This window comes from Leuciscus leuciscus (genome assembly GCF_965113295.1).
Source record: "Leuciscus leuciscus genome assembly, chromosome: 21".
In the NCBI taxonomy this organism is placed as follows: Eukaryota; Metazoa; Chordata; class Actinopteri; order Cypriniformes; family Leuciscidae; genus Leuciscus; species Leuciscus leuciscus.
Window position 1 is genome coordinate 10,925,703 of NC_138745.1, and position 26,645 is coordinate 10,952,347.

A 26,645-nucleotide genomic window follows, 5' to 3' on the forward strand; every position below is an offset into this window, starting at 1 on the left:
TGACTGTGGGGGCCATTTTAGTACAGTGAACTCATTGTCATGTTCAAGAAACCAATTTGAAATGATTTGAGCTTTGTGATATGGTGCATTATCCTGCTGGAAGTAGCCATCAGAGGATGGGTACATGGTGGTCATAAAGGGATGGACATGGTCAGAAACAATGCTCAGGTAGGCCGTGGCATTTAAACGATGCCCAATTGGGGCCTAAAGTGTGCCAAGAAAACATCCCCCACACCATTACACCACCACCACCACCACCAGCCTGCACAGTGGTAACAAGGCATGATGGATCCATGTTCTCATTCTGTTTACACCAAATTCTGACTCTACCATCTGAATGTCTCAACAGAAATCGAGACTCATCAGGCCAAGCAACATTTTTCCAGTCTTCAACTGTCCAATTTTGGTGAGCTCGTGCAAATTGTAGCCTCTTTTTCCTATTTGTAGTGGAGATGAGTGGTACCCGGTGGGGTCTTCTGCTGTTGTAGCCCATCCGCCTCAAGGTTGTGCGTGTTGTGGCTTCACAAATGCTTTGCTGCATACCTCGGTTGTAACGAGTGGTTATTTCAGTTAAAGTTGCTCTTCTATCAGCTTGAATCAGTCGGCCCATTCTCCTCTGACCTCTAGCATCAACAAGGCATTTTCGCCCACAGGACTGCCGCATACTGGATGTTTTTCCCTTTTCCCTTTTCTTTGTAAACTCTAGAAATGGTTGTGCGTGAAAATCCCAGTAACTGAGCAGATTGTGAAATACTCAGACCGGCCCGTCTGGCACCAACAACCATGCCACGCTCAAAATTGCTTAAATCACCTTTCTTTCCCATTCTGACATTCAGTTTGGAGTTCAGGAGATTGTCTTGACCAGGACCACACCCCTAAATGCACTGAAGCAACTGCCATGTGATTGGTTGATTAGATAATTGCATTAATGAGAAATTGAACAGGTGTTCCTAATAATCCTTTAGGTGAGTGTATATATATATATATATATATATATATATATATATATAATAAAAAAAAAAATATATATATATATCTGTAAATACATTTACTTTTTTTTGGGCTGAATCAAAGCATTATAGGCCAAATAAGTTACTACTGTAGTTTGTCTGTATGTTGGTACAAGTTGCCCTGGGTTAGGTAATGAAACAAGTTCCAGAAACTGGATAAAAAATTTGTGAAAATTGGCCAGAAATTTATCATGACATTTTAATTTATTTATATTCCAAAGCCTTCCTCAGCTCCCTCTTAAGTTTATAGCGCCAATCCCAATACCATAACCCCAAAAATCTAAAGAAAATGACAGTGAATGTGAATATGTTGAATAAGCTCGTATTTCCAGCCCTAAACCTAACCGTAAAAACAAAACCTGATTGATTAATTGATCCAGGAAGATGACTTGCTGGCCAAAAATCATGTTAAGTGAGTTCTGAAGTTATTTGTGATAGATGGGACCCACATGTACGCGATGAGCTCAGCGATTTGGCGTGATTTTGAGTCAAATTTCTTGAAGGGCAATAATAATCAAATTCACAGAGTTTTATGAGTCCCCTTTATGAGAATGGATAGGACCTCAATAGAACCAGATCGACACAGCAGGACCTCTATTAAAATCTCTATTGAACTGTTGAGAATGTTTAATAGAGCGAATCTGGGCAGTCACTGCCTCCATATACCCTGCTAGATTATTTCTTGCCAAGGGGCCAGTTCAATCTAGCATCTCTCCACATCAACCTTAAAATACATCAGTTGTTGATGATTGTGAAGTGAAACACTGCGATGCTAAAACGATTTAAAAACGTTAACCTTCTTTAATTTCATTTCTGAAATTGCAGTCTGACAAACAGACACACAAACATTTAAAGAAAAGAAGGTATGCCCACAATTATTTTTCAAATATTGTCAAGTCTGAGATTTTAGTGTAAATATAAAACATGAAGAAAGCTGAATACATACAACAACATTTCATGATGCCTTGCTGATGTATAAGTACGAAATACACAGTCTGTTCCAAAACCTAGTGAGCTGCCTCTTCTATAAGGCATTACTTACTATAGGCAGCTGCTAACTAAGACAGTAACTGCCATGTAACCTTATGTGACCGATTTGGAACACACATAGGCAGCTGTACTGCACGCAATGCAAATAAGTGCGCCTCATGGGAGACAGACACAGCCGATTACAGTAGTTAGCTGTTAGCATATTGCTAAGCTAACATCAAAATACTCTACCCAGATAGCACACACATCTGGAAAACATCTGTGTCTATACAATCTAAACCTGTTAGGACAATTCTTGTTTTTTCATGGACTTAAGTGCTGCCAACTCTCACTCACTCACCATGAGACTCACGCAATTGACACTTTTCACACACTCTTACGCCACACATCCATTTTCTCACGCAGAGAAAAATCGTGGAGCAAAGAGGACACTGACACTGACAGACTCGCAGGTTACTTTTGATATGAAAAAAATTCTCAGCTCTCAGGTTCTGTCCATTTTATTACGAAATTCAGACAATAAATACCATTTTGGCGCTTGTAAATGTGACGTGACGGGGTCAGCCCTATGTTCCCACAGCCCTATGTTCCCACATTTCTAAGAACTTTTTTTTTTACCGAAAATTTTGAAAATTAGGCCCTATGTTCCCACAGCACTATGTTCCCACAGTCCTATGTTCTCTCATTTAACTATGTCCCCTATGAAGGGTAGGTTTTAGTGCTTGTTCTGGTACAGGCAGTGTTGTGCCTGAACGCGTTCATTGAACGATAGTTCATGAACTCGTTCATATTTTGGGCGAACGTGAACTGAACGTACTCTATTACTGCCTGATGAACGTTACTGTGAACTCGTTCATTCTGGTGGCTGTGAACGGCACGCTCTCTCAGTTTAACTTCGTTCAAAAGGGTGCAAGATTTCTATAGAAATGTATTTGTCCCGTTCGGAACCTCCGTTGTCCCGTTTATTGACGCTGATCTAACCACTGATGTATGACTGAATCTGATACAACAGCAACACGGCACTTGATCACGACACCGGTCATCATCCAATCACAGTCCACACTCACGCGCATCAGAATAACAAACTCTAAATTACGAATTAATTATTATTTTGGGACAAATCATTGTTTGATTTGCGCACAGAATCCTCCGCTGTCTGGTCGCTTTGATCCGGACTCGCGCTAACGGCAAATCCCTTTCACTGTCCGACTGGGTTTTGATTTCGGCAAATCAGTTTTAACGAATTCAAACAACGTGATTATTGTGAGTCCAACATACATCCAGCCACGCAAGAAAGCATCAAATCGTCCTGAGGGAATAATATACTGATGTGATTTGCTGCCCAAGAAACATTTCTGATTATTATTAATGTAAAAAAAATAAAAAAAATCAGGATTCTTTGATGAATAAAAGGTTCAAAGTAAATTTATCAAAAAAAAAAAAAAAACGTAACATTATAAATGTACTTGCAGAATATTAAGTAGTCTATTCATATCTTTAATTTCTTTAAAAGTAGTGTATAATTACAAAAGCTTTCTATTTCAGATAAATGCTATTATTTTGAACTATGGTTTGTGTGTAATATGACTTTAATCAAAACAATGTGTTGTCTGAAAACCTTTTAAACACATACAAACCTGAAATGACATATAGGCCTACTGTGTTGGCCTAGCCTATAGCCTACAAATATTTTGAGTGTCCCTCATTTTCCTATAAAGAACCATGCACGATTGTCCCGCATTTGTTTAGTTGGCAACCCTACCCTCAATGCTATGTAAACCCTGGTTGGATAAGGATTTTAAAATTGGATATGAAGATGAAATCTGACGCATAGTTTCAGTGTTAAAACTGATAACATAATTGCTGTCTGTGGTTTTATATGGACTGTGGCAATAATTTTGAAAAATAATAGCTCGCAGCAACATATGGAAAAAAAGAACTGAACTAGTTCATTTTTTGGAACTGTGAACTTTAGTTCAAAATTTTGAAGTTTGAACTATGAACTGAACTAGTTCATTTTAAAATTTGTGAACTGAACTTTGAACTAGTTCATGTAGAAAGTGAACTTTCCCAACACTGGGTACAGGGATAGCCCAATTACATCCCAGACAAGTCTCCCTCCTGTGAGGGGTAGGTTTTAGGTATGTCAAACAATCAAGCCTAATTCCCCCACGAAGGGTAGGTTTTAGTGCTTGTACTTACAGGGATAGCCCAATAACATCCCAGACAAGTCTCCCTCCTGTGAGGGGTAGGTTTAGGTATGTTAGGGTTAGGGTTAGGGCTGTGGGAACATAAGGCTGTGGGAAAATAGGGCTGTGGGAACATAGACATGCTCCCGACGTGACAGATCGCTGTAGCGCCTCAGTTCAAGTAAACCAATCATCTGTTACTTTTTATTTAAGGATACTGTAATCCTTACCGAAAGGTATATGCCTCATACATAATATCGATCAATCAGTATTTTCAACCACGGAAAGAGGTCAATAAAACAGCAGGAGAACAATTATGGCACAGAATGTTACATTTACCTCAGGAAAGCCATTTAATGACCATAGCACATTAGTTGACTAGAAAAAAATAGCAATAGAGAGGAGGATTTTGCTAAATATGTGCACTATATTACATATTTAATATATTTTTACTTGTGTCATCAAATAATTGTTATTATAATGAAAACCGCATTATATTTAATTTAATTAGTTATTTTAACCTTTAATAATGATCAGCTGATAGGGCTCTCTGTGTTTACAGCATTGTGAGATATATTTTTTCTTGAGAAAAATTTACATGTTGGCTATCAGCCTACCTAATATTTATCCAAATGAGTCAATATTGAATCAAGATTGAAATCAAATCCCAAGAATTGAATTGAAATCGTGAAAATTGTGTTTTAGCAATAATACAAACAGTAGCCTACCAGTCATTGTACCATGTAAACATTATAACATGTTGTCACTAAACTTAATAAAATTCTGTTTAGTTACCAAATGTTTTGACAATCACAATTACACCTATTGTGATGCAAGTTGTTTTTTACATCCTTGGACCAACTAGAGGGTGAGTAAATGATGACAGAATTAAAATTTTTGGATGATCTATTCCTTTAACATCTGACAGGAAGCAACATATTGCAGATTAAACCAGATGAAAATGCGCACATCAAAAACACATCTCCACAATGTGTGTGTGCCATCAGGGTAAGCATAAAAATACATTTCACATGCAAATATTGGGTAAAACAGTTCTTTTTAATTACACTGAATTATTTTAGTAGATACTTTTCAGTAATGAATAAAACAAGATTATTTATAATCGACATTTACTTGAATGGAATCATCCTGCTCATCACAAAATCTGGCAGTTTACTAGGTTTTGGAACAGAGAAATTATATACATTTCGGATTGTCAGTGAACTACCCAGCGCTAAATTCTCTATTCACAAAAGGCTCATTCTATCATGATATATCGATGAACAAACTTCATATATTGGAAAAAAGTGAGAATGGACATTTCCTGGTCTAAGCTGAGAGCAATATTCAGATTGGATGAATGGTTGGGTTTGAAAGTGTTCACTAAGATTTCTAGCAAGAGTGTGGCTACGGACACACACTCAGTAAAAGTCTGAGAACCAGCTCATAGGTGAGCCTGAGGGAGGTCAAGGGTCAATCTCCTCTGGAATGATTGTGAGGATGACGTCTTCATTGCCGCGTCGTACCACCGCTCTCAGACTCTCGTCTCTCTTGATGGATGTGCTGACGTCACTAGCTGATGTGATCCTCTGCCCGTTAATGCTGATTATGACATCACTCTCCTTCAGACCGCCACTAGAAAACGAAACAGGAAATAGTTGAAACTATCTTAATTGTTCTAACTGTGCTTTTATTGGCTTCACATTATTGGATTCCCATTACCAAACAGTACTAGGTTTTTTGATTTTTACATAGTTTAAAGGAGGTGATGTCATTAACTCGCTTGATTGTTTAGTGAGAAACTAATTTTTCCTCTGTTTCAGAATATTTGGCTCACTCTCAGGAAATAGTGCTTACTACTGATATGGTTTTACTTAAATATCATGCTTTCACTGTGTAGATTTTTTTCTAAAATACGTTTTTTCTTTTTCTTTATATATATATATATATATATATATTTATATATTATATATATACGTCATGCTTTCAAAATCTTTCATCCCCACATTTTCTGTTTTGACATGTCTCATCTAAAAATGGATTGTTGGATCTTTCTGACATCATATTTAATGGAAAGATAACAAAAGTTTCTTATATCAGTATTTCATTATGTTCACATTTATATTCATGTAACATCCAACACTGAAATGTTTTAAAGTTAACAGGTTTGACGTAACATGTTTGAAAGAGAAAATGTCATGAGTTATAAATTCATTTAATTACCAATAACTCTACCTGGATTTACTCAACAACTGTATCTACAGTATTATATGCACATTGAGTACTTTTTTCCCCCCAAAAGCACCATTTCCTAAGAATGGGCCATTTACACACTGTTTGAAATGGCTCTTGTCGAATTTAATATACTGTTACATTTAACTGATCATGCTCTAATTCACAGTAATTCTCTGTAAATTCTCTAGCCACAAATTGTAACTATGTGCATTTATGGAAAAATCCCCAATACTGCAGCATTCAACTCACTTAGCTCTAAACGGGCTACCCACAATGACAGGAAGTGGCCACTTATGTACTGTTCACATCATCTAATTTATGCTAAAATTGAGTGGAATCATATGGCTACTTGTTAGTGAATGTTCACCCACACACAATGAAATCCCAAAAGTTAATTTTAGTTGCAAAAACTTTGCCTAAGGCAAAGAAAAAAGAAAAACTGCTGCCTCAGCATTTAGAAAGCCCAAAACTGTTCATTTAAATCAGTAAAATATGTATTTAAATAGAGCATTTGTATGGTAAAGACAGCATCAAATATGAAACTATGGCCAAATCATTGAACTTCTTATTGTGATCTGGTTAGTCTGGAAGCTTGTTTCCTCCACGGAATAAAAAAATCAGAGAAAAAATTACAAAATTGCGGAATATTGTCAGGTATAAACATGCAATTCTGACTTTTTTTCCTCACAATGCGAGTTTATATCTCACAATTCTGAAAAAATTTCCCCTCAGAATTGAGAATTGAGAAAAAAAGTCTGAATTGTGAGATAAAATGTCTCAATTACCTTTTTTTATTCAAATAAGCTTTCATAGGTTTGAATGTGCACATTAGCTTTTACTAATTGTAAAATGTATAAAATCCCTCCAACCACCTGACTTCATTCTTTCATGTGGTGCGATGGACTTACACTTCAGCTGGTGTTTTCGGGATAACTTCAATGACGTATGCTCCAGAGGTGACATCTGGGAAATCATTCTGTCTCTCCTTTAGCTCCTTAGCAAGTCTAATGAGTGACAGATTCATAAGAAGTACAGATTTAAATGTCATGTTTGCTGGTCTCCAGCTTTTACTATGTGTATTGGATAATACAATATGAAATGATTAATTTTAGATGGCTGATTCATTTGATTTCAATGTTCCTCTAGAATCACAATCACAAACACACAACAGTATTCAGAAAGCATGCACTGCATTTGTGACTCACGTTGGGGTTAATGTCATCATTCTCACACCAATATACTTCTTTTTTGTGGCCGTTTTTCCTGAAAAATAAAGAGATATTTATTGATTGATACTATAAATCTCAATCACATTTTAGTGTGTTTAAATAGAGTATACGTTTTTGATTTAGCACATTTTAGTCCATTATTTTGCTCCTGACCTTTAGCCTGTCTGTCATGAGACTCAGCCAGGAACTGCCGGATCTTATCAGAAGGAATGGCAAAGGATATTCCTGCTGTCACCTTCAGCGTGTTGATTCCTATCACTTCACCATCCTACAGCAACAGACACAAGAGTGAAGACACAAATGTAAATGTGAACTCACACAAACTCACCGCACATCTGCATGCACAGATGTCTTCCTGTCACAATGTGATGCTTCCGACATTGATCATTATGAATGCGCGCATGTGTTTGTGTTCACGGCTGACTCAACACACAGTCTTTCTGCCAACAACATATGTTTCCAGGCTCATAAATACTTGCCATAAACATTATCGACTGTGTAAACTTGGTCCTGGCGGCTTTCTGTCACTCCTGTTAATTCGCTATCACATAAGACTCAAGCTGGTTTAAATATGTGCATATATAGGGAAGACATAATAACAAAGTAAAAATCTTACCAGGTTCACCAGGGGCCCTCCTGAATTGCCATACTGAAACACAGAAACAGTTTGGGTTCATGAAATGTGTGTGATTCTTTTTTTTTCTCTATATAGTGAAGAGTTCTTTGCCACTAATGGGTCATGTATATCGATTTAAATAATAACAACAAGTATGTACTTGCTATTGCCAATAGACAAACAGACACACTGTGTATTACTATAAATAAAACATTAAAAAAAAAATAATTCTAAAAAGGAAAGTGTTCAAAAGGGGAAAGTGTCCAAATAAACAGAGGATCTGGTGTCTTTGGTGTGCCGGGGAATCATGAAGGAGTGGCAGTGTTCAGTCAGGATGGACAGGTAAGGGTCTGGCGTGTGTGCTTCTCCTCAGCTGCTCATCTTCCCTGAGGCCACGGCACATGGAGAGAATGGCGGACCGGCATCCTAACCAGTCGGCGCAAACAAGTGTTTTCCGTACGGACCACGAGTCCGGTAGTCTCAGCCTCAGACGTCGCGCCTACGGACCATTGGCTGAATGTTTTACACGCCCCTTAACATGACGCGGAACAAAGCGAACTGTGATTGGTTGCTTTACATGTCAGTCAGACAGCCTCTGGGAGGTCCTTGGCCAATGAACGCTGCTATGGAGTCCAGACCTTTTGCCGTCAGTCTGAAGGTCTGGCTACGCGAGACTATGGGTCCGGTGACTCAGTCCATATGGCGGTGCGGGAAACCCTCCATGCTCCCCTTTTGGGTCCATGAGGACACCAGTGTGCATGCACGGGGGAAGAGACGCACTCTGCATTTAACAGCCGCCAGTCCTGGTTGTTTCCGCGCCCCTCCTCTCTTTCACACCTACTCCTGTCGTGAACGCGGATGGGGTGGCGCTGATAATAAGGGGGAGGGAGCCGCTCCATCACAACATACTAAATCGCATTGCAGATCTAGACAGGTGGAGCTGGGGAGGTGGAGGGTTTCAGAGGAACTCTGATAGCCCGCTGCAGGACTAGCCTACAGTGTACATTGAAACAGACTATTTAAATGTTGAGCAAGCGATCTCATTCACTGCAGAATAAGCAGAGGCCAATCATCTTGTGCCATGTCACAATAAAGTGATTGCTTACAGATTTCATTTAAAGGACTTATCTGCGCCCTCTAGAGTTACATGGCTGAACTAGTCGATATTTCAATCATAACAACTCTCAAAGTAGTTTTGGCATGCTAATGGTTATGGCAATGTTAATGTATTTGATTTTGGTGGACTAGATCAACTAGATCATGCCACACATGCTGTAGAGCAAGTATAGACTTGCTACTGCCAATAGATACACAGACACGCTGCTGTCAGCATGCAGCAGTACTCAAGTCATTGTCTAAATAAAAAATATTTTTTTTATTAACAGATACAGACAAAACTGAGCATCATGTCATTGATCCACTTAGCAAACAAAGACAGTTTATGTAATATATGATCAAATGTAGTGTTTGAGCTCACATTGATGATGGCATCTGTCTGAATGTAGTCCATGTCAGAGTTACGCAGACCCAGCTCTTTGCCGCCTCTCTGGGTGGTGCTGACTATGCCTGTGGTCACTGTGTTCTGAAGGGAGAACGGACTGCCGATAGCGACCACAAACTCGCCTGGTCTCAGATCAGCTGATCTGCCCAACAACAGCACTGGGAGTTTCATCTGCAATATAAAATAAAATACAGCATGAGGCTTTGACACAATTGTCCTGGGCCATAATCAATCATTGAATTCAAGTTATACTTTAAAGACAGAATTATGATAAGGCCTATAGATTTTAATAAGTAGATTTAATATAGATAGATTAAAATAAGTTCTTCAATATATTATTACGGTAATTATATTTACTCAAATAAATACAATTGTTAAAAATCTAATAATCATTAAATATTTTAGCAATCATTAATTAACAGAAATGAAATAGGCCTACATTTTCAAGCTGTTTTTTCCTCCTTCCCAAAAGCAAATGTTATTGCTCAAAGTTTGCTCTCTACAGCTCAGGAGACTTAGGCCCAATCCCAATTCTACCCCTTACCCCTTCACTTTCCCCTATCCCTCTGTTTTGCGCGTTCACGTGAAGGGGTAGGGTTGTCTCGATTCTCTTTTGATTGGAGGGGGAGGGGTCAGATAGCCCTTCAAACGAAGATTTTTCGGGACCACACTTCAAATGAAGGGGTATGACAAATGTCCCTACATACACCGGCTACAGAGGCAACATGGCTGCCCAAGCGAAAAAGGAGACCCATGTACGAATTTTTGGCATTAATAAGTATTTTAACAACAAATAATCATTTGTTTTATGTTACATTCAATCTTGTGTTCATATTTACGGTCATGTTCTTCAAAGAAACGTTTGGAAAAAAATCTGTGAAGTTCGTTAACGATAGTCCCACAACATATTTGCATGTCTGATAACTGGTGAATGTAATTGCGGAAGGGAATTGGCTTATCTTTTACCGTACGTCTGCTATGCATCTCCTGTGACGTAGGCGCTAGCGACGACATATAATGACGTGTAACAGTGTAGTAGTGGTGTCCCATTTCTTAGGGGAATATTTTCACCCCTACGCCTTGCCACTGTTTCAAGGGGCAAGGGTAAGGGGTAGGCGAAGGGTTAGGGGTAGGCGAAGAGGTATGAAATAGAATTGGGATTGGGCCTTAATTGAATTCTCAGTTTGAGACCTGTTGAGAACTATAGAAAAGGTGCACGTGAGGTCTTTTTCTAAGGAGAAACATCTGAGAAGCAGGAAACCTAAGCAATATAATTTCATTGCTTTAAAGGAGAAACTGAGATATTAAGGAGATTTGAATGTGATTTCCCTTTGGAAGGAAACATTTCTTTTAATTGTAACTCTCCGGCATCATCATGCAAATGTTTCAGTTCATTCTTCCTACAAATGCGTGATATTCAGGGGCTTTCTGAAATGTACTACCCACTTCAAGTGCCACCATTTCTGTTAGGTTAAAATGTCACTATAATGCTTTTCCAGATATGTAGAGCGTAATATAGCTGATTGTGAATATAAAATTTATTGTAAACTATTGCAGAGTTATTGTCTCCCAAAACAAAGAACCAATTCTGAATTGCCTGAAACAAGGCATCAACAATTCCTGCTTAATACTTCCTGCACAAACCTACGTAGGTTTGAAACAAATTTGCATAATGCCAGCCTATGGTCTTCACTGGCTGCCCACGAACAACGTCTACATTCACCCGCCCTCAAACAATGTAGCTGTAGCTGAGGCCTAGAAGAGTTTGGTTCGCATGTCGACATGCACTTCCAAAGGATGAGGACTCAAATTGTTATGGTAAAAACGACAGTGTTGTTACTGTTTGTATCACTGTGTTTAAAAGTGCTGAGGAAGACTCCGGAGCTGAAATTCTGATATGGTAATAGACGTTTCGTTTCCGATCCACACTATAAGTGGTAGACCAATCACAACAGTCTGTGACCAATCAGAGCAGAGAAGGCTCTCGGAAAGGAGGGGTTTAGAGAGCATGAATCCTTTATCAAACTGTTTCAGACACTGAGAAACGCTGAGACTGATGCTGCAATGTATGTTATGAGAAAATGTAAGTACTTTTTGACCTTGAATGCATGTAAATCTATTGTAGGAGACCTCCAAAACAAAATTAGGAACCTTTAAAGGGATACTTCACCGTTTTTTCATATTAAACTATGTTATTCCCTTAACTAAAACGAGTTGATACATACCTCTCTCGTCTCAGTGCGTGCACTAAATCGCTCTGTCTTGCGGCGAAACTTTGTTAGCACTTAGCTTAGTCCAGTTCATTCAATATGGGCCAAGCAGAGAAGCTACCAAACATCTCCACGTTTTCCCTATTTAAATACAGTTACTCGCGTAGTGTAACTCGACCTAGGACGGTGACACAAAACAAAACGTTGCGCTTTTCTAAGCGTGTAAAATGGATAACTATATTGTATGGCGGAATACCATAGCAAGTGCTTGGAAGCACTTCGACTTCGGCGCAGTAACATCTTCACTCGTGAAAAATCCTCTCACCGGCCCCCGCTCCCTCTAGTGAAGATATTACTGCGCCGAAGTCGAAGTGCTTCCAAGCACTTGCTATGGTATTCCGTAAAAACGTTTTGTTTTGTGTCACCGTCCTAGGTCGAGTTACACTACGCGAGTAACTGTATTTAAATAGGGAAAACGTGGAGATGTTTGGTAGCTTCTCTGCTTGGCCCATATTGAATGAACTGGACTAAGCTAAGTGCTAACAAAGTTTCGCCGCAAGACAAAGCGATTTAGTGCACGCACTGAGACGAGAGAGGTATGTATCAACTCGTCTTAGTTAAGGGAATAACATAGTTTAATATGAAAAAACGGTGAAGTAACCCTTTAAAATAGCATAATAGGGGCATTTTAATATAAAGGATTTCCTTTGATTCTTCATTGCTTCTTGTTTTAGCTACTTATTGCTAATGTGTGTTTTGGGTTAACACATTCTTTGTATGGTTCAGCTTGTGGATGAATGCTCTTACATTTTCCTCAAGTGCTCTGATATGGCCAGCTGATCTGCAAGGCAGTAAAACACACCCATAATGCTTTCATCAGTTGGTATGGGGTTCTTCTGGTCAGTGGTTGTTTTACACCAAACATGAAGCTTGACATTGTGGCTAAACAGCTCTACCTTCATCTCTATGTGCTGAATCTGATGGGATGTCTTGCCCTGTGGTGTTTTGAAATGTTCAGATTATGCACATAATGAAAGGCCCCAAAGAGCCACATGGGTAAGCCACACACCTCAGATGCTCAGACTAAAGAGGACCACAGCTTTCTGATGTTTACATGAAGATGTCCTCCATGTTATTCCCTACTTAAGTTCCAATTATTTGCATGTCTTTTTATACACCTGATCCGGTTTTAGGTCTGGGTTGTTTTAACCCAAATTTTGGTCAAATATGGACAAACCCAACCATTGGGTTAAAATTTTTATTAATAAATTCAACCCAAAGGCAGGGTTTGTCCATATTTGACCCAAATTTGGATTGAAACAACCCAGCATTTTTTGGAGTATATATATATAGCCAAATATATATATATATAACACATACTTTTTGCAAACTTTTATGTTATATGCAATTAATCGCGATTAATCGAGTTGTCAACACTAGTTAATACATCACGTTTGAAAATAATGTACCACCTTCACTAAACCCTACTTATCATAACATAAACTTGTGCAAGGAACCACATGAAATGAATAATTTGTGTGAAAAAACTAAAAAGTTGTTGGCGTTTTACTGTCTCTAGTGTTTATTTCAGCTGGAAACTGCAGTGAATTGTATATGTGTGTAAGTAAATGTAGGTAGAAAACAGATATAGAAAACTGACATTTATGAATGAATTTACTTCCTTCAACTATTCCATCAAATACCATTTTTAATTTTTCCACCATCCACCAAAAAACATATATATGATTGTGGTTTATCATAGGTGTCACGGGTGGTTGCTGGCAGACAGATGAGGAAGAAGTATACGATTCAATTCAATTCTAAAGATCTAACAGGAAGGCAAACGGATAGCAACACACACTGAACATAGACAATACTGGACACTGGACTGAAACAGAACTGAACATAATAGATGTTAATGATGGTGAATGATGAGTGCACAGCTGAACGTGATTAGTGTCCGTGACAACAAATGAGTGACGTAGGCAGGTGATGCCAAAACATAACGAGTCCAAACTAACGTGAATGTGACAATAGGCAGCTAAGGATACATTTACTGTATACACAAACATTTAATTCAGATGCATTGATGCCTTTCTATATATACTGTCTGTATTTTTAGGTTTCAGACACAGCCTTGATAAAGTTTTATAGCTCTGTTCATTCAGCTGTTATGTTGTTATATTATAACAGTTGCAATATTATAATACATTACTACTGCTGTAACAAACCGGACAAAAAATTATCCCTTGGTTCTGTCTGTTTTTTTATGAATATTAGAAATAAGCAAATAACTGAACAATAGCTTATTAGTTTTATGTGTGGACTTGTGTGATAGGCACCAGACTTTTGGTTGTCAGAAAAAAAAACTAAATAAATGAAAGCCTGCGGTGGCCACAGCTGTATGGTTGATACCATTCTGAGTCAGATTAGAACCTCCCTTTTCACTCTTGAGATTTCAACACCATTCCCCTTCTGGCAACAGGAAGATAAAAGTTTGGTGAGAAAGAGAAAAGGCTGCTCATATCATCAAGCTATGCCTGGATGGAAACATATCTGCTGAAAGAATCGACTACAAACTCGTGTTTTTGTGCAATTGGAAAAAAGAAGAAGAATACAATTGATTGTTTGTGTGTATTTAAAATAAAATGTGATTGTTTTTTTCAGGATGTCCATATCTGAGTCTGTGTGTGCACTTATGTGTTTTGGTATGTACAGCTGTCAGCTTGTAGCCTAAGGATAATTCCAGATGCTGGAATAGAAATGATGGTATCCTTATTAAGGGGAGAATTTCAGAAAAGCTGGAATGACATTTCGCAAACATTTGATCTGTGTGCTAAGTCAAGCATCACTGTTACTGTTGCTTATACTTAGGCTTAGTGTTTTTAACAAAACCTTACATTTACATTTATTCATTTAGCTGACGCTTTTATCCAAAGCGAATTACAATTGCTATATATGTCAGAGGTCGCACGCCTCTGGAGCAACTAGGGGTTAAGTGTCTTGCTCAGGGACACATTGGTGTCTCACAGTGGATTCGAACCCGGGTCTCTCACACCAAAGGCATGTGTCTTATCCATTGCGCCGCCACCACCACCCCTAAAGGGACCTCCAAAACCTTAAAGGGATGGTTCGGAGTAAAATCAACCAAAAAAGGTCTAAAGGGTTAACTGAAACTCTAACAGAGGGTACAAGAGGACCAAAAAAAACAAGCCCATATTTTTGGAAGTGGAGGGAGTATGGGAGAATGCCTGCTGAGCATTCCAGGCGGTCTTGTTTGCAGATGCACAATCAATGCTTAGCTAAAGATAACATGCTACTGTTCTACTCCTTTACTCACTCCCACAACCTCTGACTGCATCTGACAACCTACAATCATGCTCTTAAAGCCAGCAGGCTGCGTCCTGCACCAAATCTAGCTTTGCTAAATTTAGTCTTCAAATTATGTGCTTTTGTGCTAAAACAATATGCGTTATATGTACCGACACCGGTGCTAAACACAGAAAGACAGAAAGACATAGGCCTATTAGTGGAATTGTCCCCTTCTCCTAAATTTGAAATACAGCTTGCCACCGACTGGCAATAGTCTTGTAACAATGCTCATACTTCTGATACCTCCTTAATTTTTAAGATGAAATAAGTCAATGCTAGCCTGACGTCGTCATACTCAGATTCTAGTCAGAATATGAGTCTGATACTGCTCCATTGGGCTGTGATTATGGGGCGTGTTTCAACTGAACCAGGAAAGACAATGACTCTGCACTCAATTGGATAGACCTACAACCAATCAGAGCAACGGAGTAAGTGAAGTATGTTCTTCATTCATCTTTCCGATCGACAAATGCCTTGATCGCGGTTCTCTGTTCCTCTTTTAAAATGAATGTGCTGTCGATATCTTCTATAACAGACGCAATGGTTGAATCTACACATTTCAATTCTCCAGCGGCAGCCATCTTTGTTGTAAACGAATTCAACCCAAGCGCTCTTTGGTGACGTTTGTTGAGCATTGTTAACTTTTGTAAAGATACGTTTAACCATTTACTTTTAAATGCATCATTATGAAAGACCCACGACTGGCAAATGAACGTGCAACTACATTTCTCTCCGAAACGGTAGGAAATTAGATTGAATTGAGGATTTTAACTGTGACAAGATGATTGACAGGGCAGTTTACGGTGACAGGATGCATGCGACAGATCTGTCCGTTAAGATGACGAAGCAGTATGTCCCAAAGCTTGCCTACTCTTGCCTACTCAAGGCCATGAATAATCCATCTGTTGTATCCTTAATTTCACAGAAAACGAAGGCCGCATTTGAAGGAGCCTTCGGATTGGGACAGCCTTCGTCGTGCAGTGGTGACGCAATCGGCCTTGAATGCGCCCTATTACGCAAAAATCATAGGAGAAATGACATTTAGTGCTGATTGTACTAACTGAAGTGCTGAACTGTGCAAACTGGTGAAAGGTGATCAGGTGGTTATGTACAAACATGAGCGGATAAGTAACAGTAAATGATGAGTAAGGGCTCCTTGTGAAGTTTTAGGATTTGGAGGTTTTTTTTTTTCATTCTGCCAACTGATGGAGTTTTGGTTCCTTGCCAGTGTCGCCTTTTTCCACCTTTGTTGCCATTGGCTTGGCTTGCTTAGTTGGAGACATTAAATTTAACATTTAATTTAATATTCAACAATAATATTGATCTGCCTGCATTGACACTATTATACATGAACTGAACTGAGCTAGATGATGACATCATCACGGTTTACTCCAGAGCGGCTATATACTGTATATATATATATAGATTAACTAAATTAATAACTTTTTTTAAATAAAAAAGAAACATCACTGAACTTACTTAAGCTGGACTGTGATGCTATTTTCTTCTGGAAACAAACTTTTTGCATTATTTTCCTGTTATCTCTGTAAAGATGCTTTGAAACAATCTGTATTGTAAAAAGCGCTATATAAATAAATGTGTGACTTGTTTATTGTTATTATTTATTTATTCATACATTTATTGTACTGTATTCATTTTTTATCAAAAAAGCATGTTGCGAGCAATACTGCAATGGGGATAGCACATTGCATTTATATACAAAATATATATTATAAATGCAAATGCAAAATTTTTGTCAAGATAGTAGCAATGTGACATACATACTGTATAGCTGTATATAATATTTACTGTACAGTATGCAGTAAGCAGAACTGTAGCATAGCTTTCCATTCCAAACTCAACCATAGTTTATCTAATCTTTATCTTTTAGATGAAGCTCAAAGGGAACATAAATAAACAGGGCATGTTTTGGAATCAACAGATTTGAGCAGGTTGGCAAAGTATGGCAAGTATGTACGGTTGTCTCACACTTCCATCTAATCTTGATATTTCCTCTGTTCTTTAAATTTAATTTTCCATCAATCAGCTAACAAAACATAATATTCAATGATCGTTCTACAGGACGATTTAATCAGCTTGTGTCGTCTGCTAAAGTAGAAGCGGATTTGACGACTATTTCATTAAATCCCTCTAATCTCTTTACAAGTGGATCATTGATGTGAATTTAGAAAGCTCTCTGAGAAGAGAAAACAAACTACCACTGCCAGACCCACAGAGATGAATTATCCCAACTGATGAGTCAGATTTTACTTCCACAGGGCAAAACAACTGGCCCGATTTCAGACAGCTTAAACTCGATGTAGATCCAATCTGAACTGATGTTTTGACTCTGTTTGTCTCTTGAGTAGCTGAAATTTTAGCCTATGACTCAGTGTGTTCAACAGCCTCAAGATGTTCCATCTTTCAAGAAAGGGGTTACTGGGAATTGCTAAATCCAAGACTGACTGTTTTCTTTGAACTCTTGTATTATGTTAAAATTCTGTGCAAGTCATTATGTTATGGGTCAACTGGACCCTATAATTGGAAACAATACAATTCACAAAAAATCTGTATACCTTTAACTTTAATACTTCTCACAGATTACCAAAGTTAGCATGAGAACATTTGATTTTATAACTGTACATTTTAACTGTGATTAAACATTTGCTTTTCACAAAATGTGAAAATTGTAAACAGTATTATTTTCTATTGAAATTTTGACTTTACTGTTTGAGCTTCAGGAAATCGAAATGCAAATGAGCATGGTGCTGACAACGGCAAGATCATGGGTTCGAATCCCAGCAAAATTCACCATGCATGAACTGATAAAAATGTACACCTTCAACGTAGTGTACTTTTCTTCTAATTACCATATCTGCAAAATGCATAAATGTAAATACCCTCAGAGGGCAGTTGAGAAACTCACATAACATTATATTTAAATATATTTTACTTTTGGGTCTGTGCACATACCTTTAACCATGATTTTATCTGTTAAATTTGCAGGCATGCACACAATTTCAAGAAAATCAAACTAGGTTAACCTGTATTTCCGACAACTCTAAAATTTGTTGCGGGTCAAAGATATTTAATATACCTGAACATCAGATACAAGTAAATATGTTCACAGCTCATCAAAACCAGTCATGGCTATTATAGTCAATGGCAAAAGATTAACCTTACAAACCCCTTAAAAGCAGCAAATGCATTCTATGTCGGTTCAAATCCCCATAAGAGAGGGTTGAGTGGTTACACTAACAGACTAAATGCCACAAAACTTTAGATTTCATGTGGTCCTTAAAGCTTTTCACCTTAAACTTTCAGTGTATGCTGTCTGGAAACATCCTGGGGATGTTATGTATAGCCTACAAATTTGAAAACATGTAAAACTACAGGACTTGTTTTTAATGCTAAAGAAGTTCTCTCAGCCCTCCCTTAAAGATGATGAGAAAACATTCACATTCTAATGGCATTCTCCCTGTCTTAGCATGATCTGAGCATCTTTATGAGATTTTAGCATGGCGTCAATTGTTAATTGGTTAAAATGGCAAAAAAACAAAACACCAATGGATAATCCAAACTACATCCATAAACATATTGGATGAGAAAGCTCTTCTGTAAATAATTCAATTGTTTTGAAATGGCTGTTGAGTAAAAAGACACATGATATGAATACATATTTACTGTGCGCAAAACCTCCATCTAGAGCAAATCAATCCCAGATGAGTCCCAAACATCCTCTCTAAAACTCCTGTGTTCTGCCAGAAAGAGCAGGAATCTTCGACTGGTTCTTCCTGTTCCGCAGCAACCGTAATCAGATTCCATTGAGCTGGTGTTTCCAAAATCACAGTCACCCTGCCATAGGTCAAACTGACAGTTTAGACGTTTCTGACTTTGGCTTCATGTATATTGACAGACAGGGACTGTTTATGCCAAGTCTTAGCTTTTAACATCACTTTTTTACAAAGTAAATTGCAAGGCAGGCAGCTCCCATCACTCTGATAAAGTAGATGTAAATGCCAGAACACAATTCCCTGAAGATTCCAAATAAAATATATTGTTATATATATTCTACTTTAAACATAAATTCACTGTGACATTTCAAAAACATGGCTCTAAATCATCCATTTATCACAATTTTTTAATGACACACATATTTGTCTTTGCAACAAGGAGTCTGACCCAATTTTGGTGTCTTGTCCCATCATGGAAAAAGGCAGCAAGACTGCTTTCTTGGAAGACAAGACCAAACCCTTTCAAATATGCGCTGAAATAACCCAGGATGAATGACGACTGCATGACTGCCAGACTTCATCTCTTAATACCCTGAGGGATGCCAAGACTCCTTGTATGTCTTTGAACTGGCATCGATCAGCTTTGAGTACAAAACTGCCAATGTGAATGTTTGCAGACTAGTTTTGTGGTATGCATTAACCACTGGAAAAATACGTACATAAAAAGATTTCAATGACTAATCCAGCTGCTGTTTACCCATGAAATGTTTACCCTCATTTGTATGAGCAATTGAATGCCAGCAGTGAGACATTGAAGGGCTCTCTTTCTTTGCTCTGATGAGTCAGGAAGATGTGTCTGAGCAAGACCTCTGCATTACATGGGCCTTAACCAACACCAACCTTAAAAACTGACCCAGATTTTAGAAAACGTGACCTCAAAGTCAGATTTCCACTAACAGTGTCTGTTTAGAGCAAATTGTGAAGAACATAAGGCAAGTTACGACAGTGCCAGGATAGCATGTTGGGGTTGCAACTGAGCAAAGATCATCTTCAAATTATCGTTTCAGTGCATTGACATGAATTCCTTGTTATTGAGACAGGAATTTTGCCAGCAGGGCTTCCCAAATTACCTTTAAGGGGAATTCCAGACAGACAGAACAATCAGTCCCAAATGAAGTTGGATCCAGCCAACAAACCCAGACTCATTTTTTAGTCTGTGCATGTAAATGTGTAGTGGCCTCAAAAAAGTATTTGGACACTTGTACCACACATTCAATTCTCACACATTTCATTATCTAATATATCAAGTGACTGACGTCTGCAAACCAAATGCTATAACTTCAGAATTAACTTCCGTGTTCTGCATCATTTTTACAATTTATATTAGTATTTTTAATAGTTGTGGCAGTGATTTTTATTGGATGTATGAAGTCAGTTCTTCAACCTACTTTTTATGAAATATTTTGCTTATGTTATGTTTGTTTAAAATGTACAAAAAATATATTTTGTATTTAGTGCAATGGTATTCAGATATTCAAGTATCACTGCAGGTATGGGATTATGATTAAAATCACATCACACTCAAATGTAACCAGTCCTACTCAACCTGCTCTAAGAGGGTTTCGAACCGGCGTCTCGCTCGCCTCTTGAGGAGAGTGGAGTGAGGTTTACTCGCACAGCTCTTACTAGCTTGGCTCCGTTACATTCACCCCCCTAAACCTCACTCCCATCCGGGTCACGGCACCAAATGCAACCGATCCTACTCAACCCACTCCGAGCGGGATTCTAACTGGTGTCTCCAGCATGGAAGGCGGGCACGCTAGCAAGGATGCTAAAGACTGCAGTCACTAGTGTCAGCCGCTAGTGTGCCTCTTGAGGCCAGCGAAATGAGGTTTACTCGCACTGCTTGTACTAACTTGCCTCCATGACACAAAGTTAAAATAGAAAATTACATAAATGCAGACATGTAAGAAGGTTGCATTAAATGAATGGAGAAATGTGCATGCTGAGACTGTCATCAAACATCCCATCAGTGTTAAACATAACTGCAGAAGGCTGTACATCTCAGCTGCCGTTTTGGGACTCCTTAATGACAGGGGCTTCCCTGAGACGGTAGTAAATTACAGAGCACAGAGTACTGTCAGGCTTGTTTTTCTGTTTATGTAGTCTTCTAATAACATGAAACTACTAATAGCGAACATATCCCACATCAATGATCATATCCCGCAAACTCAAAAATCTGAAAAAACAAAGGGCCCAGAAGAAACAAGATTGAACATAGCCTTCTGCTGTGGTCACCAATGAGTTACTCAGGGTTTTACTCTAACATGCATACAAAATTTTGTAATTGAATCATTTTTCAAACTAGATTTTCCCTGTCAGTCAGAGAATGTGTGGCATTGGCCTCTTTAGCTTTGTCCATAATCCATCCTTGAATCCCAATTACACTCAATCAAAGTCCATTTCAAAACAAGTCAGTTCACTCTCTGTATTGATTAGCTCATTTATTTGGGAGGTGGAACTTATTTTACCAGACCCGCCATTTTGGGCTTTCAAACATTGTCGCCTTTTTTTTTTTTTTTACCAATCTCTGACTCTACTAGAAAAAAACTGTAAGTGGTATTTGACCTTGCAGAAAATGACAATACTTGGTGGTTTACTTAGAGTTGCTAAGTGGTTTCCCAGGTGTTCTGAGTGTTTGTTACTATTGTTGTTCTGGGTGGTTATATACTGATACAAATCCCTAGGATATTCTGGTCTATAGATATGCGTCAGGTTATACTTCAATGTTCTTTTTGCAGTGAAATATTTACAGATTTGTATAAAGTAAACATAAAAATTACTTTTATATTGTTAGTAATATTCCAAGACAAACACTTACTGAAACAACTGGATTTACTTGATTATCCATACAGAATTTTTCTCAAAAATCATGTTAAAAATGTAGTATTAATACATCAAGCTTTTGAGGAACGTTTATTTGTACATCTCTCAATCATCATTATATTGCATTGCTTTATGTTTTGCCCCCACAATAAAAACTACAAAGCTTTTATCCTAAAATTAAACATCTGACTAAGACATATTATTAGGAGATAGAGTAACAACTAATATTTATATGCATTTTATGTCAGCAGTTGTTAAGTAGTTATTTTGCCCAGTTAAAATGATCTTTTTTCTGACTATTATTTCATATGTCAGGCTTTACAAGCCACATGAAATGAAGTATCATTCATGTCCTCAGCACAAATAGTTAAATGGGATGAGAATGTATCATGTTTTGCACATAGTTGTGATTCTTGTGCACCTCTGATATGATAGAAATCTGTAAACCAGAACTTCCTGAATGTGCATGACTTCACTAACAACCATCTTACAGATCTGTCTATTTCATCTTCGAGCAACGGGTTTGGCAGACAAAAGAACAGCTGTGGAATAAAGACAGCCGTGTGTACTCAGTCCTAGAGTGGAAATACATACAGTACAGACACACTGACCCTCCAGCCAATATTTGAGTTGTGACCCATTCAACATTCATACATACACTGATCTTTTAGAAGTACCATGACCCAGATCTAAATGAAGACGATCCAGTATTAGTCATCCTCACCAGTTATTTCTCCTCACCCCTCTCACCCTGATGTGGCCTGTCGAGACCTGTTTTTATGCGATACAAACTGGAACTCAAAAGAGTAACATGCTCTAACATGCTCCACTGGCATCTGTTTTCCTCTGCATTTCTGCAGGGTATGCTTTTCTCATCGAAGGTTAGACCTGTTTCAAACATACGGAATCTGGAGCAGGTTATAGCAGCAGAAGGGTAGAAATTCTGGGGCCTGGTACAAAACAAACAACTACCTTCCCAGCAGGGTCAAAACACACTGAGTACCACCCCAAAGTCCCTAGTTCCTTTTTAGCAGGAATACCATCCTGGCTTTAATCATACTCTCGAGTCTCGATAAATCTCGATCAAAAGATTAAGTATAGGCCAAATATACTTAGACTTTTCTGTCAGTATATGTCAAGTGTACTTAAGTGTAATTTTAAGTATATTTATGAGAAATACAAAAAGTAGACTGAAAGCATCCTTTCTTATTTTAAAAGAAGTATTATAGCACACTTGAATAAACTTTATTTTTGTAAGGGTCATAATAAAGACTGCCTAGTACTATAATCTTCTTCTTTGTACGTGCTTACCACAATTGTGACTTATATCTACTTGCATTACTGACCTTCTCAGACTAATACTGACAGATAAAAAATGCTGATACCAGTAAGAATACGGATACTGTGCATCTCTCAGCAGAAGACACGATGGACAGAAGATTCTGCTATGTAACAAAGCTGCGGCTCTGGACAGAAAATAAAGGGATTTCTGGGTAACCAGACATTTTTGTCATTTATAAAGATAAAATGTCTATCAAGTGTGGGCCATTTAGAACTATATAAAACTTGGTATCAAGTGGGATCACATTTACATCTAAATGAACCCAAACTTCAAGTTGAAGCTATAGACTGCTAAAATCATGTGGATTCAGTCAGATTTGCTAAATAGAATGTGTTTTGCATGCCTAACACTCCAGGTGAAACTTGCATTGAGCTCAACAGAAGGATTTTTTCAAACAAAAGATGAGTAATTCCCTACATTATTTTTTGTGGCTTCATAAAAACATACTGCAAAGTTTATTTTGTGCTAAGATTCTTTATTTTCTGCTGATTTCAACAAATTTAACTCTATAATGCTTCTTTGATGCTGCTACTTATACTGAATGAATACTGTAACATGTTAATATGAACGCATACAAATGAACCCGTTGTTGTGTGTGAATAATTTGATGGGAATAAAAACAAAAACAAGAATCAGATTAGATCGAGAAACACAGAATGAAACCCTAAGAAAGAACAGGTGCAAGTGCAGAAACTAGGCCATGATTTGGTTTTCCAGAGAAGGGATCCATTGAGAGCCTCTTGACATTGCAAATAATCTGTAATGAGTTTGGAAATTACTTCCGTCCAAAAATAACCAGACTAACAAGGTGGTCACCGTAACAACCCTGCACCATATTTAAAAACAGCTTGAATGTTTTTCATGTCTGTTCTGTCAAATCATTTTAAATATGAAGAGAAATTCGGATATGGAATTCTCAATGGCGACAGAGACATTAACCAATCGACCAAAGTCTGGCATGAAACTCAAGCTGAAAAGAATATGAGACAGTTACCCAATATAAATTATTCACAGTACGGCAGTGACTAAGCAGAACCTGAGCCAGAGAGGGAGGAGTTTTGCATGAAAGTCCGGGAAGGAATTATAGAGACGTGGCACTGCTGTCGGCCAGTACAAGAGCCAGTAACTGTTACCAAACCATATCAAACAGTAACACCACTCCTATTGTTAAGTAAGTCAAGTATCATAAGCATTCTGGGTCACTGCTGCCTAGGCATTTTCAAAGCTTTGCAGTCCTTGGTATATTTTACATTAAATCTGAATCGTAACTAAATACCCTTTTTTTTTTTTTTTTTACCACGGCACTATTATCTGAAGAGATGATGTGCCCATGACAATTTTCTAATATTTCTTGACACTCTACTTGAAGCCTTTATATAATGCATTATGAAATGGATAGTTTTGGTCCTGCATAATGATTGGTCAGTACAGCACTTCAGTTGTACCAAAATACACAACATATTAACAGCTATGACATGAAACCAGCTGTGTATCACACCGTTCAAGCGGCTAGTATAATATTAATGAAATAAAAGGGCACTTAAGCATACTTAATTCTCACAGAGTATTAGTAGACTGTCTGCTTAATATATCAGCTAACACTTGATAGATCCCCAATAGACATTCATCTGACTATAATTAATTTTGCAATTACATGTCAGCTTATTCTACTACCCTGAACCCTAACACCAAACCCTAACAGTCTACTAAAGTCTACTAATACTCTAATCAGAGTTAGTTAACATGTAGTAGTAGCAAAATTATTTATAGTTATTAGAATGTCTAAATGAGATCCTCAAAATACTAAAACATGCTATGTACTTGAATGTAATTTTAACTGTATGTCATTCAAAGTCAATATATTTTAAATGTACTAAATCACAACTTCATAATTACAATAGTGTTATTAATAATATATTTAAATACATGACAAATGACAATTAAAATTACATTAAAGTATATTTTAGTTTACCAAAAATGCTTGTCAGTACATTTGGCAGTAATAACAATTTTTCAAAGAGAATAAAAAATAATTATAAATTTAGCCTATAATACATTTTCATTTAATTGTAAATAACATGCAATTAAGTGTCTGAAAACATTTCATTACGTTCGCTTCTTTTAAAGTACATTATTTCCATAATTCCATATTATTTCCTTAAAAGAGCTACTTCTACCTGATCTTACCCTTAAATTTAGTGTTTTTGGTGTAACCTAATATATTTATGTTGATTCAGTAATGTTAAATAATAAAAAATAAATAAAATTGAATTAAATCAATTAATTTAGATGTTACCACATGAAAGCATTTTTTAGGTTACCATTTTTTTCAGTGTGGAAGGATGACACTTTATATTTCAAAGAAAATTTGCATCTGTAATCTTTTTATTGTGTAGTATCCCTTTTAGTCAAATCATTAAGGTGCTTGAGACTGCATTGTATTGTAAATACAGCATTGTTCATGTTTTACAATCAAACTGTAAAATAAATTTTATTTTTTATAAATAATTTCCAACACATTTATTATATGTTATCATACTTATTCAAGTTTATATCTAGTATAGTATAATGCATTACAACACAAAATTGGTGGTGTTCATGTTGTAATGCACTATATTTTCTGAAGGGATAACCATACAAATGCATTATAAGATATTCTAATCTAAAACATACAACTGATTATATGTATTAAGAACTATGAGCATTGTAAACATCTTTGTGTGGCTTATTTTGTAGTCTACTTATACAAGCTTTTAGTAACATTTTAACATATATTTTCTTTTGATAACAAACATTTAATGTGCAAAATCCCTTTTTTTTTTTCACTTTAGTATGTTAGCCCCCCACCCATTTAATGTTATATAAGCAACTCTAATCAAATCCTTGGGTCTCGGTACTAATTGCTGTAAGTAAAAATGGTCTCTTCATGTGTTTCCTGACCTTGTCTGGGTGTGGAGACAGGCTTGTTAAGTGGAGCAATTCAACACAGCTTATCTGGATCTGTCTCTCTAACTGATACAGAAGTGCCTTCCTTTGACAGGGTCATTCTTCTCTGAACCAAGAAAAGCATATTTCTGCCCACTTCTATGCTTATTCTGAGCAAAACTGGCATGAGATAACACTGATGTTGGGGCAGCCACTGGGGTCAGGCATGATTTGTTATTTTTAAATTCATTGCTGAAGACATCATGGAAACAATCTCAGATACTAATTAAACAAGACTAAGGGCCCTATCTTGCACCCAGCGCAAGTGACTTTGTACACCGACGCATGTATCATTCCTATTTTGCACCCGCGCAAAGCGGACTTTTCCCTCCACAGAAGCACGTCG

At 37.5% G+C, this 26,645-nt stretch overlaps 1 protein-coding gene and 1 long non-coding RNA gene across 2 annotated transcripts in view; one reads left to right on the top strand and one right to left on the bottom strand.

Moving 5' to 3' along the window:
- Positions 1 to 2,644: 2,644 nt before the first annotated feature.
- LOC309485456 lies at positions 2,645 to 4,218 on the top strand. The gene is made up of 2 exons (XR_014201199.1): positions 2,645 to 2,736; positions 4,087 to 4,218. It is a non-coding gene; the product is annotated as an uncharacterized lncRNA (long non-coding RNA).
- A 1,011-nt stretch (positions 4,219 to 5,229) lies between these two features.
- htra1b (HtrA serine peptidase 1b) overlaps positions 5,230 to 26,645 on the bottom strand; it is a 35,117-nt gene continuing 13,701 nt past the window's right edge. The window contains exons 4-9 of the mRNA XM_082152274.1: positions 9,747 to 9,941; positions 8,270 to 8,302; positions 7,807 to 7,921; positions 7,630 to 7,687; positions 7,333 to 7,428; positions 5,230 to 5,824 (exon numbers count right to left, since the gene is read on the bottom strand). Coding sequence (XP_082008400.1) covers positions 5,656 to 5,824; positions 7,333 to 7,428; positions 7,630 to 7,687; positions 7,807 to 7,921; positions 8,270 to 8,302; positions 9,747 to 9,941 — 666 coding nt within the window. The 3' untranslated portion in view covers positions 5,230 to 5,655. The remainder of the gene's footprint in view (positions 5,825 to 7,332; positions 7,429 to 7,629; positions 7,688 to 7,806; positions 7,922 to 8,269; positions 8,303 to 9,746; positions 9,942 to 26,645) is intronic.